Raw genomic sequence first — 15799 nt, forward strand, 5'->3', positions numbered from 1 at the left:
GCTTCAGAGTCTGGCTGTTTCCTGCCTGGGGGAGCCAGTGATGTCCATAGACAGGTCATATGGCCAGCATGACTGCATGGAGCACCGTTATCTTCCTCCTGGTGTACTCTCATTTGCATGTTTTCAAACTGCTAGGTTGTCAGAAGCTGGGACTAACAGTGGGAGCTCACCCCACTCCCCGGATTCAAACCGGCGACCTTTCGGTCAGCAAGTTCAGCAGTTCAGTGATTTAATCCACTGTGCCACTGGGGGCTCCATAATGATGATGATAATAATATAATAAAATGGTCATGATACTGTTTTATTTATTTATTTATTTATTTATTTATCGTGTCATCAGCAACCATACCATTGTGTTACAATTCTAACAGAACAGAACAAACACACAGATTAAAAACAAAAAGAAAAAAAAACACAGATTTTGCAAACTTGGTAGTTGGTTAAATGTCCTTTGACCAGTATCTGGCCACTTGGAGTGCCTCTGGTGTTGCCGCAAGAAGGTCCTCCATCGTGCATGTGGCAGGGCTCAGGTTGCATTGCAGCAGGCAGTCTGTGGTCTGTTCTTCTCTGCACTCGCATGCCGAGGATTCCACCCTGTAGCCCCATTTCTTACGATTGGCTCTGCATCTCGTGGTGCCAGAGCGCAGTCTGTTCAGCGCCTTCCAAGTCACCCAGTCTTCTGTGTGCCCAGCGGGGAGTCTCTCATCTGGTATCACCCATGGATTGAGGTGCTGGGTTTGGGCCTGCCACTTTTGGACTCTCGCTTGCTGGGGTGTTCCAGCGAGTGTCTCTGTAGATCTAAGAAAACTATGTCTTGATTTAAGTCGTTGACGTGCTGGCTGATACCCAAACAGGGAATGAGCTGGAGATGATACTGATAAAAATTATATATAATAATGATTATTATAATAATGGTAATAACTGATCATATTGATAATGATAATATATAGAATGATGATGATCATGATGATAATGGTAATACTGATAAAATGATAAATAATGATATATAATAATTATGATAATGGTAATAACTGGTCATAATGAAAATAATATATAATAATGATTATGATGATCATAATGATGATGATAATGGTAATGATAGTACTGATGATAATGATAATAATTGTAATAATGATAAAAATTATTATTAATAATAATAATGAACATATACCTAAGCCACTTTGAGTCTCATTTAGGAGAGGAAAGCAGGAAAAAAATAACATAGGATAGGAATGACAGCAACAACTTTTCAAATGCAGGGTATTCCATGAATTCAATGTTTAATCCACGCAAAACTGCAACTCCCAGGCGCCCCGGCTATTCAAACAAACAGCAAGGCACGACGGGAAATGGAGTCCGATGTCACAGCTGGAAAGGGGAAAATAGAGCCGCCTCGGCGCTCCCTCTAGCGGCGGCTTCGGGAATAGGAAAAAGAGAGCGAGAATGCCTAGGGCGGCCCCAGCGCCCCAAAACGGAAGTTTACCCACAAGGGGGCGGAAGTGACGTCGAAAACAACTGGTGGAAGGTTTGTAGAGAAGGGAAGGGTGGGAAAAAATGTAAATTGGGGGGCTTTGGGCGGAATGGGGAGCTTGGGGAAGTTACTTTTTTGAGGCCAGTCCCCCAAAAGGAACTTTTCCTGGGTGGTTGGGAGCTTTCTGTGCTGCCATGTTCCAGAAGCATTCTCTCCTGACGTTTCGCCCACATCGATGACAGGTTGAGACTGTGTGTATGTATGGAATGTGGACTGTGTGTATGTATGGAATAATGCATATATATATATATATATATATATATATGGAATAATGTCCAGGGTGGGAGAAAGAACTCTTGTCTGCCTGAGGCAGGTGTGAATGTTGCCATTCGCCAACTTGGTTAGCATTGAATAACCTTGCAGCTTCATAGCCTGGCTGCTTCCTGCCTGGGGGAATCCTTTGTTGGGAGGTGTTAGCTGGCCTTTATTGAAAGACAAGAGTTCTTTCTCCCACTCTGGACATCATTCCACAGATATAGATATATATATCTGCCAAGAAGCAGGAATATTACATTCAAATCACCCCTGACAGAGGCTGGATGGCCATCTGTCAGGGGTGATTTGAATGCAATATTCCTGCTTCTTGGCAGGGGGTTGGACTGGATGGCCCGTGAGGTCTCTTCCAACTCTTTGATTCTATATATATATTCATACATACACACATACACAGTCCACTTTTCTAGTTTCCAACAGACCTCCCAAACTCTGAGGATGCCTGCCATAGATGTGGGCAAAACGTCAGGAGAGAATGCTTCTGGAACATGGCCAGACAGCCCAGAAAACACACAGCGAGCCATGAAAGCCTTCGACAACACAATTTCCCCTGGGTTTTGAGGATCATATCCTCCACAGCTACATTATTTATTATTATTATGCCCATTTTCCTCTCTTAGGATTCAAGATTCAAAGTAGTTTAGGCGATGCATATTATTATTATCGTCCTGCTTTCCTCTAAAATGAGACTCCAAAGTAGTTTAGGCTATGTGCGGTATTATTATTATTATTATTATTATTATTATTATTAATTTTATCATTACCATCATCATCATTATATATTATTATTGTAATTATGACCAGTTATTACCATTATCATAATAATAATTGTATATTTTTATATATCATTTTTATCAGTATTACTATTTTATTATCATTATATATTATTATTATAATCATCATCAAGACCATTATTTTTATCAGATATATATATATATATATATATATACACACACACACACACACACACACACACAGTCACAACCTCTGAGGATGCCTGCCATAGATGTGGGCAAAACGTCAGGAGAGAATGCTTCTGCACCATGGCCAGACAGCCCGGAAAACTCACAGTAAGCCATGAAATCCTTCGACAACACTATTTTCCCTGGGTTTGGGGATCGAATCCTCCACAGCTACATTATTTATTATTACTATGCCCATTTCCCTCTCTTAGGATCCAAGATTCAAAGTACTTTAGGCAATACATATTATTATTAATGTCCTGCATTCCTCATAAATGAGACTTCAAAGTGGTTTAGGCTATGTGCAGTATTATTATTATTATTGATTTTATCATTGTTATTATCATTACCATCAGTATTATATATTATTATTATGGCTAGTTATTACCATTATAATAATTATCATATATTATGATATATCATTTTTATCAGTCTGGTTGATACTGACATGATAAATAAATAAATGTTTATCAGTACAGTGTTCCCTCGCTACTTCGCAGTTCACTTATTGCAGACTCGCTATTTCACGAATTTCAAGAAATATTAATTTAATATAAATATCATGGTATTTTTGCTGTTTTCTGGGGTTTTGCCGCCGCCGCTCTCCGAGGCACTTTCCCTCCTTGGTCCTCCCTCCTCCAGCCTTGAAGGGCCTTTCCTTCCTTTCCTTCACTTTATTTTAAGTTTATAAAGACTTAAAGTAGTGTATAACTACTAAAATAATGTATAAATATTAAAATAAATAGAGCATCCCTACATCATGGTTTTTCACTTATTGCGGGAGGACCTGGAACGTAATCCCAGCAATAAGTGAGGGAACTGTATCATGACCACTTCATTATCATGATCATTATTATTAGATATTATTATATTACTATAATCATCATCATGACCTTTATTTTTATTATGATAATAATCAGCTTTCCTCTCTTAAGAAACACTCAAAGCCGCCCAGAACAGTGCAAATTGCATACTTAATTATTCTATTTTAATATCTATATTTTGCAAGTTTTCAATTGCATTGCTGAGGTCAAGAGAGGAAATAATAACAATAGCAGCAATAACAATGATTTTTCCCCCCATGGAGCAGCTGTAATTCTATTAGGTCTCACTGATAGGTGTTTATTATTGTTGTTGTTATTTTAAACACAAGATGAGTACAGAGCAAACAAGATCTCTCTGCTGGCTGTTGTATTGGATCACATGTCGGACCCTTCCCAAGTGTCTAAGACTGTGTGGTGTATCGGCGAATAATGCGTGTAGATCCCAGTAGGGTGACCTTTTGCAGCTGACAGGTGGTGATTTTGTCAGTGCCGATTGTTTTTAAGAGCAGGCCAATGTCTTGAGGCACTGCGCCTATTATTATTATTATTATTATTATTATTATTATTATTATTATTCTATGCCACGTTCCTCTCTTAACTCCGAAAGAAAGAGACGAGAGGAAGTCCATATTCCAATAGGGTTGGGAGGGTCCCAGTGAGGGCATCTAGTCCAACCCCAATTGGCCATGCAGGAAGGTTCCAGTGGAGCCCTCTTGCAATGTGTCCCTTCTAAGAGAGTCTTATCCTGGAAGGGCCCCCCAGAGAGCATCGAGTCCTCCCCTCTTCAACCCTCCTCCTCTCTCCCCCTTCCAGGCCAGCATGAGCCCATGGCAGGGGGCGAAGCCTGGGCCCTGGGGCCACTGCTGCTGCCGGACAGCCTCCTGGTGGAGATCTTCCTCTTCCTGGGCCCCCGGGACCTGCTTTCGGCCGGAGCATCCTGCCGGCAGTGGCACGCCGTGGCCCAGGACCAGACCCTCTGGAGGGAGCTCTTCTATAGGCACTTCCACATCCCAAGAGATGTGCCTCGGCACCCAGGTAAGGAGGGCAGGAGTCAAAGGAGCCCTCTCCACGTTTTTGCAGGGGGTTCTGTGCCTCTTTCTTTCCTTCCTTCCTTCTGTCATAGAATCATAGTGTTGGGAGAGACCTCGTGGGCCATCCAGTCTAACCCTATTCCTTCTGCCCAAAAGCAGGAAAATCGCATTCAAAGCAGCCCGGACAGATGGCCATTCAGCCTCTGCTTCAAAGCCTCCAAAGAAGGAGCCTCCATTCTTTTAAGGCTTTTAAGCAGGGGCTGGATGGCCACCTGCCAGGAGGGATTGGGTAGCCCTTGGGGTCCCTTCCAGCTCTTAGGATTCTATATATCTTTCTTTCCTTCTCTTTATTCTTTTTCCTTGCATCTTTTTTCCCCTTCCCTTCATTTTTTTTGTCCTTCCTTTTTCTTTCGTCTTTCTTTCCCTCCTTTTTCCGTCGTTCTTTCTTTCCCTTCCTTTCTTCCATCTTTCCTTTCCCTCACTTTCTCTTTATTCCTTTTCCTTCCATCTTTTTCCTTTCATTTCCTTCATTCTTTCTGTCCCTTTCTCTTTCTTAACTTCTGTCTTCTGTCATTCTTTCTTTCCCTTTCTTCTTTCAATCCCTCCCGCCTTCTTTCCTCCTTCCTTCCTGCCTCCCTCCCTCCCTTTCCCTCTCCCTCCTTCCCTCGTTCTTTCCTTCCTTCCTCCCTCTTTCCTTCCTCCCTCCCTCCCTCCTTTTCTTGTTCTTTCCTTCCTCCCTCATCCCCTTTCCTCCTCCCTCCCTCCCTCCCTCCCTCCCTCCCTCCCTCCCTCCCTTCCTTCCTTCCTTCCTTCCTTCCTTCCTCTTTCCCTCCCTTCTTTTCTCTCTTCCTCCCTCCTTCCCTCATTCTTTCCTTTCTCCCTCCCTCTTTGGTTGTTTCCTTCCTTCCTCCCTCCCCACCCTCTCTCCCTCTTTCCTTCCTTCCCTCCCTTTCCTCCCTCCTTCCTCCCACCCTTCTTTTTTTCTCCCTCCTTCCCTTGTTCTTTCCTTCCTCCCTCCCTCTCCTTCCTTCGTTCCTCGCTCCCTCCTTTTCTTTCTCCCTCCCTCCTTCTCTCGTTCTTTCCTTCCCCCCTCACCCCCTTTCCTCCTCCCTTTCCTTCTTCCTTCCTCCCTCTTTCCCTCCCTCCCTTCCTTTCTCCCTCCATCTTTCCCTCGTTCTTTCCTTTATCCCTCCCTCCCTCGTTCTTTCCTTCCTTCCTCCATCCCCACCCTCCCTTTTTCCTTCCTTTCTCCCTCTCTTACTCCTTCATTCCTTTCCTTTTTCCCTCCCTCCCTTCTTCCTTCCTTCTTTCCTTCTTCCCTCCCTCTTCTGTCTCCTGACTTCCCCCAAATGAAAGTCATGGCAATTGCATCTCCCATCATCCCCTGGCCCTTACCTATCTCCAATGGTGGAAGGGTTGCTAGGAGTTGCGGTCCAGAGCGTCACATGATTTGCATCCATTGTGGATGGGGGGGGGAGGTCTCCATCTTCCTCCCTCTCTATATTCACTTCCTTCCTCCCTTCTTTAGGGGCCACTTCCTGGAGCGGGGAGTTCCGCCGCCTCTTCGAGGGGGTTCCCTGCGTGGAGACGCAGGCCCTGAAGGAGCACAGCGATCAAGTCCTGCACCTCAGCTTCTCCCACAGCGGGGCCCTCTTCGCCTCCTGCTCTAAGGACTGCACCGCCAAGGTATGCCCCGCAGAGAGAGAACTGGGGGATGATGGGCATCGCGGCCTCGTTTTGAAGTGGGATAGACATACGTAGAAGGCTCAGAATCCAGAAGGAGCCCTCCAAGTGCCAGGTGCACAAGTCCTAGGGGACGATGGGTGCCGTAGTTGGGTCTCCTTTTAAGAGAGGAGAGTGGGATATAAATATAACAACAACAAAAATAATAATACGAGATCTGGAAGGAACCATCCAGCCCTCCTGATGTTTGGTATAATAAATTAGTGTTGTTGAGGATGGTGATGATAGAACTGCAAAGACTCTGGCACAAGCCAGTCAAGGTGGTTCCAGTGGTGATCAGCACAATGGGTGCAGTGCCTCAAGACCTTGGCCTGCACTTAAAAACAATCAGCGCTGACAAAATTACCACCTGTCAGCTGCAAAAAGCTTGGTGTAAAAATAAGACTGCAAAGACTCCAGCTGCAAGGCCTCTTCTCCTTCTCTAGATCTGGAGCACCGGCCCGGAGGAGATCTCCCTCCAGCACAGCGCCAGCATGAAGGAGTACAACTGGAGCTACACCCAGTTCTCCCAATTCAACCCAGACGACTCCTTGCTCCTTGTCTCAGGGGTCTTCCTAGGGCCACGGAACTCCTTTTCCGGGGAGATCGCCGTCTTCAGCCTTGGTGAGGGGGCTTCCGAGGAGGGTTTTGTGCCTGCCTGCCTTCCTTTCTCTGGAGGCTTCTAAGCAGCAGCTGGGTGGCCATCTGTCAAGAAGGATCGAGTTAAGCTTTTCCTGCCTGGCAGAAGGGGGTTGCACTGGGTGGCCTTTGGGGGTCTCTTTTAACCCTAGGGTTCTATCTTCCACCCTTCCTTCCTTCCTTCTTTCTTTCTGTCTGTCCTTCTTACTCTTTCTTTCCCTGCTTCCTGTCCTTCCTTCCTTCTTTCCATTCTTCCTTTTCCCTCTTTCCTTTCTTTTCCTTCCTTCTTTCTGTTGTTCCTTCTCTTTCTCTCCGTTTCCCCTCATTCCTTTCTTCCTTGTCTTCCATCCATCTTTCTGCCCCTTTTCTTCTTTCTTAACCTGATTCCTATCCTTACTTCCTTCTGCTTTTCTTTCTCTTCTTCCTTTCTTCCTTTCCCTTCTTTCCTTTCTTGTCTTTCTTTTCCTTCCTTCCTTCTGTCCTTACTGTACTTTCTTTCCCTGCTTCCTTTTCCTTCCTTTACTGACTTCCATTTTCTTGACTTCCTTTCTTCCTTCTTTCTGTCTGTCCCTCTCTTTCTTTCCCTGCTTCCCTCCCTCCCTCCCTCCCTCCCTCCCTCCCTCCCTCCCTCCCTCCCTCCCTCCCTTCCTTCCTTCCTTCTGTCCTCCTGTCCTTCTTTCTCTTCTTCCTTTCCCTTCTTTCCTTTCTTGACTTCCTTTTCCTTCCCTTCCTTTCTCCTTTCTTTCTGTCCCTCTCTTTGTTTCCCTGCTTCCTGTTCTTCCTTCCTTCCTTCTGTCCTTTCTCTTCTTCCCTTCCCTTCTTTCCTTTTTTACTTCCTTTTTCTTCCCTTCCTTTGTTCTGTCCCTCTCTTTCTTTTCCTGCTTGCTTTTCCTTCCTTCCTTCCTTGACTTCCTTTCTTCCTTCTTTCTGTTCCTCTCTTTCTGTCCCTCTCTTTTTCCTGCTTACTGACCTTCCTTCCTTCCTTCTGTCCTTCTTTCTCTTCTTTCCTTTCTTGACTTCCTTTTTCTTCCCTTCTTTCCTTTTTTACTTCCTTTTTCTTCCCTTCCTTTGTTCTGTCTCTCTCTTTCTTTTCCTGCTTGCTTTTCCTTCCTTCCTTCCTTGACTTCCTTTCTTCCTTCTTTCTGTCCCTCTCTTTCTTTCCCTGCTTCCTGTCCTTCCTTCCCTCCTTCCTTCTGTCCTTTCTCTTCTTCCTTTCTTTTTTTTACTTTCTTTTCCTTTCCTTCCTTTCTTCCTTCTTTCTGTCCCTCTCTTTCTTTCCCTCCTTCCTGTCTTTCCTTCCTTATTTCTCTTCTTCCTTTCCCTTCTTGTCTTTCTTTTCCTTCCTTTTCTCTCTCCCTCTATTCCTCCCTCTCCTTCTTCTCTCTTCTGGGGGGTTCCCCTGAGCAGGGCGAGGGGGGAGTTGTCCATCTGCGTCCAGTACTTCCTTCCTCTCTGCCCGAAGAGGGGACTGCCATGCCCATCATCCCCTCTCTTCCTCCTCCTCCCGCAGAGGACTTCTCCCTGGTGTCCCGGGTGCGGAACAAGCCCCCCGACCTCCTCGGCTGCTGGCTCAACGAGACCAACCTCCTCTCAGGGAACCTGCACCGCATTGGCTTCCTGACCTCCTGCTCCGTCCTCTGGCTCAGCAACGCCTTCCAGGTTAGAATAGAATAGAGAGAAACATAGGTGTCTAGACGTCCCTAACAATGGGCTATCCAGTCCAACCCGCTTCTGCCATGGAAGGAAGGCACAATCGAAACCCTCCCGACAGATGGCAAGGCAGCCATAGACATGGGCACACAGTATAGAATCCTAGAATTAGAAGAGAACCCCAAAGAGAGCCATCTAGTCCAGGCATGGGCAAACATGGACCCTCCAGGTGTTTTGGACTATTAGGAATTGTGGGAGTTGGAGTCCAAAACACCTGGAGGGCCCAAGTTTGCCCAAAGCCTGATCTAGTCCAACCTTCTGCTTGTGAAAGGAAGACACAATCCAATTCCACCCGACAGATGGCCATCTAGAGAAATAGAAAGATAAAAGTATCCCAAAGGCCAACCATCCAGTCCAACCCTTTTTTCAGCCACGAAAGGAAAGCACAATCGAAGCCCTCCCGACAGATGGCAAGGCAGCCACATCATCAGTGTTGGGAGAGGGCTTTGTGTCTCAACCAAGAGAGAAAGATATTATATTATTTAAGTATTACATTATTTATTATAATATTTTTAAATAATTATATTTACTATTATTATGTATTATTATAATATTTATATCTTTCTCTCTTGGTTATTATATAAAATATAAATAATTATTACATTATTATATTTTTAAATAATTATATTTACTATTATTATGTATTATAATATTTATATCTTTCTCTCTTGGTTATTATATAAAATATAAATAATTATTACATTATTTAACTATTACATTATTTATTATTATATTTTATATAATTATATTTACTATTATGTATTCTTATAATATTTATATTATAAAATATTATAATATTTATATCCTCTCTTGGTTATTATAAAAATATAAATAATTATTACATTATTTATTATTATATTTTATATAATTATATCTACTATTATGTATTATTATAATATTTATATCTTTCTCTCTTGGTTATTATATAAAATATAAATAATTATTACATTATTTAACTATTACATTATTTATTATTATATTTTATATAATTATATTAATATATGTATTCTTAGAATATGTATATCTTTCTTGCTTATTATATAACATAAATAATTACATTATTTAACTATTACATCATTTATTATTTTATATAATTATATTTACTATTATTATGTATTCTTTTAATATTTCTAACTGTTGCTTCCCTTCAGGACATCGAGTCGGAGAACACCAACGTGGTCAAGCGGCTCTTCAAGATCCAGAACCTGAACGCCAGTGCCGTCCGGAATGTGATGCTCGTGGACTGCAGCCGCCACGATTCCCCGGATCTCTTACTGGACTGCAAAGGGGAAGCCTCCGAGGAGCCCAGGGTGGTGGACCTCTCTGGACACAGCCCAGAGGAAGGAGGGAGAGGCCGATGGACGGAGGTGGCCGAAGGGGGAGCGGAGGGTGGCCTGAGCCGCTTCCTGGGCCTCTGTCCAGACTGGGCGGAGTTGGAGACTGAGGCCCAAGTGGCCCGGATCCTGGCCCGGAGGAAGACCAAGCCACCTGAAGGCCACCTGACCTGCGCCGAAGGAGGAGGAGAGGCCAACAAGTACCTGGTCTTCACCACCGGATGCCTCACCTACGTGCCCCACCAGATCGGTAATAAGAAGCCCCCTTCCATGCAGGGGCCATGGGGAGAGGGGGAGGGACCCCCAAAGGCCAGGAGGAGAAAGCAACACCCGATCCCTCCCGAGAGATGGCCAGCCAGCCACAGATATGGTGAATAGATATGATCTTCCTCTGATGATTGGCGTATCATAGAATCCTAGAGTTGGAAGGGACCCCCAAAGGCCAGGAGAAAGCAACACCCGATCCCTCCCGAGAGATGGCCGGCCAGCCACAGATTTTTTTAAATTTTTTTTTTGTCGTGTCAGGAGTGACTCCTGGTGTGAGAGAATTGACCGTCTGCAAGGACGTTGCCCAGGGGACGCCCGGATGATTTGATGTTTTATCATTCTTGTGGGAGGCTTCTCTCATGTCCCAGCATGAGGAGCTGGAGCTGATAGAGGGAGCTCATCCGCCTCTCCCCAGATTCGAACCTGCGACCTGTTGGTCTTCAGTCCTGCCGGCACAGGGGTTTAACACACTGCGCCACCGGGGGCTATTCCTCCGATGAGAAGCGTATCATAGAATCCTAGAGTTGGAAGGGACCCCCAAAGGCCATCCAGGTGGATCCCATTCTGCCAGGAAGAGAAAGCACGACCTGATCCCTCCCGAGAGATGGGCAGCAAGCCAGATATCATGAATAGATATGATATTCCCCCAGTAATAGCATATCATAGAATCCTACATTTGGAAGGGACCCCCAAAGGCCATCCCTGTGGATTCCATTCTGCCAGGAAAACACCACCCGATCCCTCCCAAGAGATGGCCAGCCACAGATAAGGTGGATAGATAATGATATTCTCTGTTGATAGGTGTATCCTAGAATCCTAGAGTTGGAAGGGACCACTAAAGGCCCTAATGTCCAACCACCTTCTGCCAGAAAGGATACCATCCAATCCCTCCTGACAGATGCCAATCCAACCACATATTTGAGAAATGGATTGAGATAGACATCCTTTGTATGTATAGGAGATATATAGAATCCTAGGGTTGGAATAGACCCCAAGGCTCTTGTGTTCAGTTTGTAATGATATATTCATTCCCTCCATTGGGACACGAGACTCCTATAGATGCAGCCTAGAATCGCCTTGGCCTTTTTTGCTGCTGCATCACACTCCTGGCTCAGGCTCCACTTGTGGTCCACGAAGACCCCTCTGGGTCTCTTCTCTGTCCTTCCTCCTCAGGGATCAAGCAGATCCTGCCACACCAGATGACCACGGCCGGTCCTGTCCTGGGAGAGGAGCAGCAGTCGGACCACTTCTTCGACTCGCTGGACCACGTCTTCGACATCCATGGGCAGATCATCGGGATGGGGCTCTCCCCAGACCACCGGTAGGAGGCAACAGCTTCCTTTCTTCCTTCGTGCTCTTCCTTTCCTTCCTTCTCTCCTCTCCTGTCCTTCCTTCCCTCCCCTCCCCCATCCTTCCTTCTTCCCTTCTCTTCCTTCCCTCCCTTTTCCTTCTTTCCCTTTGTTCTCTTCCTTTCTTTCCTTCCCTCTTTCCTCCATTCCTTACCTTTTCTTCCCTCTCCTTCCCTTTCTTCCATCCATCCTTCCAGACTCCTTTCCTGTCCTTCCTTTTCTTCCTCCATTCTTATCCTTTCCTTCCCTCCTCCTTTCTTGCCCTTCTTCTATCCTTCCCTTTCCTCAGTTCTCTTCCTTTCCTTTTCCTTCCATTTCTTTCCTTCTGTCCTTTCCCTTCCTTTCCTGTCCTTCCTTTTTTCCTTCCCTTTCCTTCTGTACTTTTCTGTCCTTCACTCCTCCTCTCCCATCCTACCTGCTCTTCCTCCGTTTTCTTCCTTTCCTTCCATTTCTTTCCTTGTCCTTCCCTTTCTCTTCCTTTCCCTCCCCTCCCCTTTTCCTCCCCTTTCCTCAGTTCTCTTCCTTTCCTTTGGCTTCTATTTCTTTCTTTCTGTCCTTCGCTTGTTTTCCATCTTTCCCTCGTTTCCTTTCCTTCCTTTTCTTTCCTCCATTCTTCTCCTTCACTTTTCCTTCTTTCCATTTCTTTCCTTCTCTTCTTTTCCGTCCTTCACTCTTCCTTTCCTGTCCTTCCTCCGTTCTCTTCCTTTCCTTCCATTTCTTTCCTTCTGTACTCCCCTTTCTCTTCCTTTCCTTCCCTCCGCCTTTCCTTTCCTTCCTTCTCTTCTTTCCTTCCCTTTCCCCAGTTCTTTCTTTTTTTCCTTCCATTTCTGTCATTCTCTTTTCTCTCCTTTACTCCTTTCCTACCCTTCCTTCTCTTCCTTTCGTTTCCTTCCCTCTTCTCCTGCCCTTCCTTCTCTTCCTCTCCTTCCCTTTTCCTTCTTTCCATGTCTTTCCATGTCTTTCCTTCTGTCTTCCTTTCCACCTTTCCCTCCTCCTTCCTTCCAACTCCTCCACTCTTTGGCTGCAGGTACCTCTATGTGAGCTGCCGGGCCTGGCCCGCGGGCTGCCTGCCCTGGGACCCCCTTCACCCACCCCCCGCCTCCCCCAAGGTGGACCTGCGCATCCTGGACCTGCAGAACCTGAAGGAGGCCAAGCGCAGCCTCGGCGCCTACCGGGCTTCCACTCCCACCGGGCTGTGGCCCACCTGCACCTTCCTGGCCGTCAGCAGGGACTTTGTGGCCAGGTGAGTCCTTCGGAGGAGAGTGGGACCCCCCCCCTTTAGACCTGGGCCTTGGGGACACCTTATATAATATCTATGCATTACTTACTATATCTACTTATCTATCTAGTATATTTATGCATTTATATTTATTTACGCACTACTATATCTAGTATATCTATATATCTGAATCACTATATCTATTTATTCATCTACCTATCCTTCTCTATATCTTTCTTTCCATCTATCGATCCATCCATCTCAATCTCTCCATCCGTTGTTTACCTTTCTCTCTCCATCCTTCCATCTCTCACACTCTATCCTTCCACTTCTCTTTTTATTCATCTCTCCATGGGTAGATGAATAAATAGATGGGTAGATGAATAAATAGATATAGTGATGCAGATATATAGATATAGATATACTAGATATAGTAATGTCAGGAGCGACTTGAGAAACTGCACGTCGCTTCTGGGGTGAGAGAACTGGCCGTCTGCAAGGACGTTGCCCAGATGTTTTGATGTGTTACCATCCTTGTGGGAGGCTTCTCTCATGTCCCGGCATGGGGAGCTGGAGCTGACAAAGGGAGCTCATCCGTGCTTTCCCCGGATTTGAATTTGTGACCTGCTAGCTACCATCCTTGTGGGATGGTAGAGTAGGTGCCCCCGGTGGAACAATGGGTTAAACCCTTATGCTAGCAGGAGTGAAGGCCTACAGGTCAGAGGTTCAAACCCGGGGAGAGAGTGGATGAGCTCCCTCTGTTAGCTCTAGCTCCCCATGTGGGGACATGAGAGAAGCCTCTCACAAGGATGAAGCCCTTTGTCAGCTCCAGCTTCTCCTGTGGGGACATGAGGGAAGCTTCCCAAAAGGATGGTAACACATCAAAACAACTGGGCAATGTCCTTGCAGACGGCCAATTCTCTCACACCAGAAGCAACTTGCAGTTTCTCAAGTCGCTCCCGACGGGGGCAAAAAAAAAAACAACACCTCTCTCCATCACCAATGACTTAACATCTTCCCTCCCTCTTTTAGTGGGGCAGAGGGCAGCCACAGCTTCATCTGGGACCGCCACTATGACATCTGCCTGGCGAAGCTGCGCCACGGAGAGGCGGTCCACGCGGTGGCCTTCAGCCCCACGGAGCAGGAGCTCCTGCTGACCGCCGGGGCCGACGGCGTCATCCGGGTCTGGTGCTCACCCAGCAGGGTCCGGCGGCTGCGGGCCGAGCGGCCCCTTGGACTGAACAGGCCTTAACCTCTGGACGCTCCTTGCAAAGGAAACCCAACACATTTTCCCCCCTGATGTGCAATGTGTGACGCTTTGTGCCACAGATACCAATAAAAGCTTTCCTCGAGTGCAGACGGCCTGAAATTTTCTTACCTGCTGGAAACCTACCTTGAGGTCAATGGCACCACTGGTGGTGGTTGTAGCTGCTAATAATAATAATAATAATAATAATAATAATAATAATAATAAAATAATAATAAGGTAAAGTATTCCCCTGACATTAAGTCCAGTCATGTCCAACTCTGGGGGTTGGTGCTCATCTCAATTTTTAAGCCAAAGAGCCAGCATTATCCATAGACACCTCCAGGGTCATGTGGCCAGCATAACTGCATGGGGCGCCATTACCTTCCCACCAGAGTGGTACCTATTGATCTACGCAGACTTGCATATTTTGGAACTGCTAGGTTGGCAGAAGCTGAGGCTAACAGCAGGAGCTCGCCCCACTCCCAGGATTTGAATCTGCGACCTTTCGGTCAACAAGTTCAGTAGCTCAGCAGTTTAACCCACTGCACCACCGAGGGCTCCTCATATACATATTGCTGTGTATATAAATATATATTTTTCTGAAGAAGACCTATTACTATAATGTATTGCTGGGCAAACCACCAACCTTTTGCTCAGCAAGTTCAGCAGCTCTGCTGTGCCACCAGGGGCCCTTCATATATAATAAATCTCAATATTCTATTACTAATAATAAAAATAATAATAACATATACCTCAATACACAAATGGTAAACATAATAACCTCAATATACTGCCACTGATAATAAATATCTCAATATAACATGCAAATGTGAGTAGATCAATATGTAACCGCTCCAGCAGGAAGGTAACAGTGCGCCATGCAGTCAAGCCGACCTAGGATGTGTCTATGGACAACACCAGCTCTTCAGCTTAGACATGAAGATGAGCACCAATCTTGAGAGTCAGACATGACTGGACTTAATGTCAAGGGGAGACCTTTACACTCTTCCTACTACTACTACTACTGAATATAATAATAAATAATATATTACTACAAATAATAATAAAATAGTAAGAATTCATTAAAAATAATAATAATTACCACAAATAATACAATAGTAGTAGTAGTAGTAGTAGTAATTAATAAAAATAATTACTACAAATAATATAATAGCAATAATAATAAAAATAATAATTACAAATAATAATAATACCACTACTACTACTTTTAAATATAATAATAAATAATATATTACTACAAATAATGGTAATAATAATTCATTAAAATAATAATAATTACTACAAATAATGCACGAGTAATAATAATTAATAAAAATAATTACTACAAATAATATAACAGTAATAATAAAAATAATAATTACAAATAATAATATAATAGTAATAATATTATTATAATAATAATGCAACAACCAGCATAGTGATCTTGTTTGCTGTGTCCTAATCTTGTTGTTTCAAATAATAATAATCTCAATATCCACTAATAATAATAAGCAAAATAATAATAGCCTCAAAAGACTACTACTATCAAGAATAATAATAAATACATCAATATACTAATAATGAAAATAATAACAACTCAATTCTCCCCCTTATCCACCTGAAAAGTCATGGAAAGAAAAGCAGACCAGCAGAAACTGAAAAATCTCCCTTTTTCAAAGACCTCACAAC

General features: G+C 44.5%; 1 protein-coding gene across 3 annotated transcripts in view; it reads left to right on the plus strand.

Moving 5' to 3' along the window:
- Window positions 1-14218, plus strand: part of FBXW5 (F-box and WD repeat domain containing 5) — a 40165-nt gene extending 25947 nt beyond the window's left edge. Inside the window, exons 1-9 of one of the 3 annotated variants that reach the window (XM_060757294.2) lie at window positions 1285-1525; window positions 4404-4625; window positions 6150-6307; window positions 6790-6967; window positions 8493-8641; window positions 9844-10276; window positions 11467-11614; window positions 12670-12885; window positions 13894-14218. In XM_060757294.2, coding sequence (XP_060613277.2) covers window positions 4418-4625; window positions 6150-6307; window positions 6790-6967; window positions 8493-8641; window positions 9844-10276; window positions 11467-11614; window positions 12670-12885; window positions 13894-14113 — 1710 coding nt within the window. In that variant the 5' untranslated portion in view covers window positions 1285-1525; window positions 4404-4417 and the 3' untranslated portion in view covers window positions 14114-14218. Of the gene's footprint in view, window positions 1-1284; window positions 1526-2762; window positions 2875-4403; window positions 4626-6149; window positions 6308-6789; window positions 6968-8492; window positions 8642-9843; window positions 10277-11466; window positions 11615-12669; window positions 12886-13893 lie in introns of those variants that run through there. The other 2 variants (XM_067471898.1, XM_060757296.2) reach the window with 2 other exon arrangements.
- Window positions 14219-15799: the final 1581 nt, after the last annotated feature.

The sequence above is a fragment of the Anolis sagrei genome, chromosome 11, assembly GCF_037176765.1.
Source record: "Anolis sagrei isolate rAnoSag1 chromosome 11, rAnoSag1.mat, whole genome shotgun sequence".
NCBI classification, from domain to species: Eukaryota; Metazoa; Chordata; class Lepidosauria; order Squamata; family Dactyloidae; genus Anolis; species Anolis sagrei.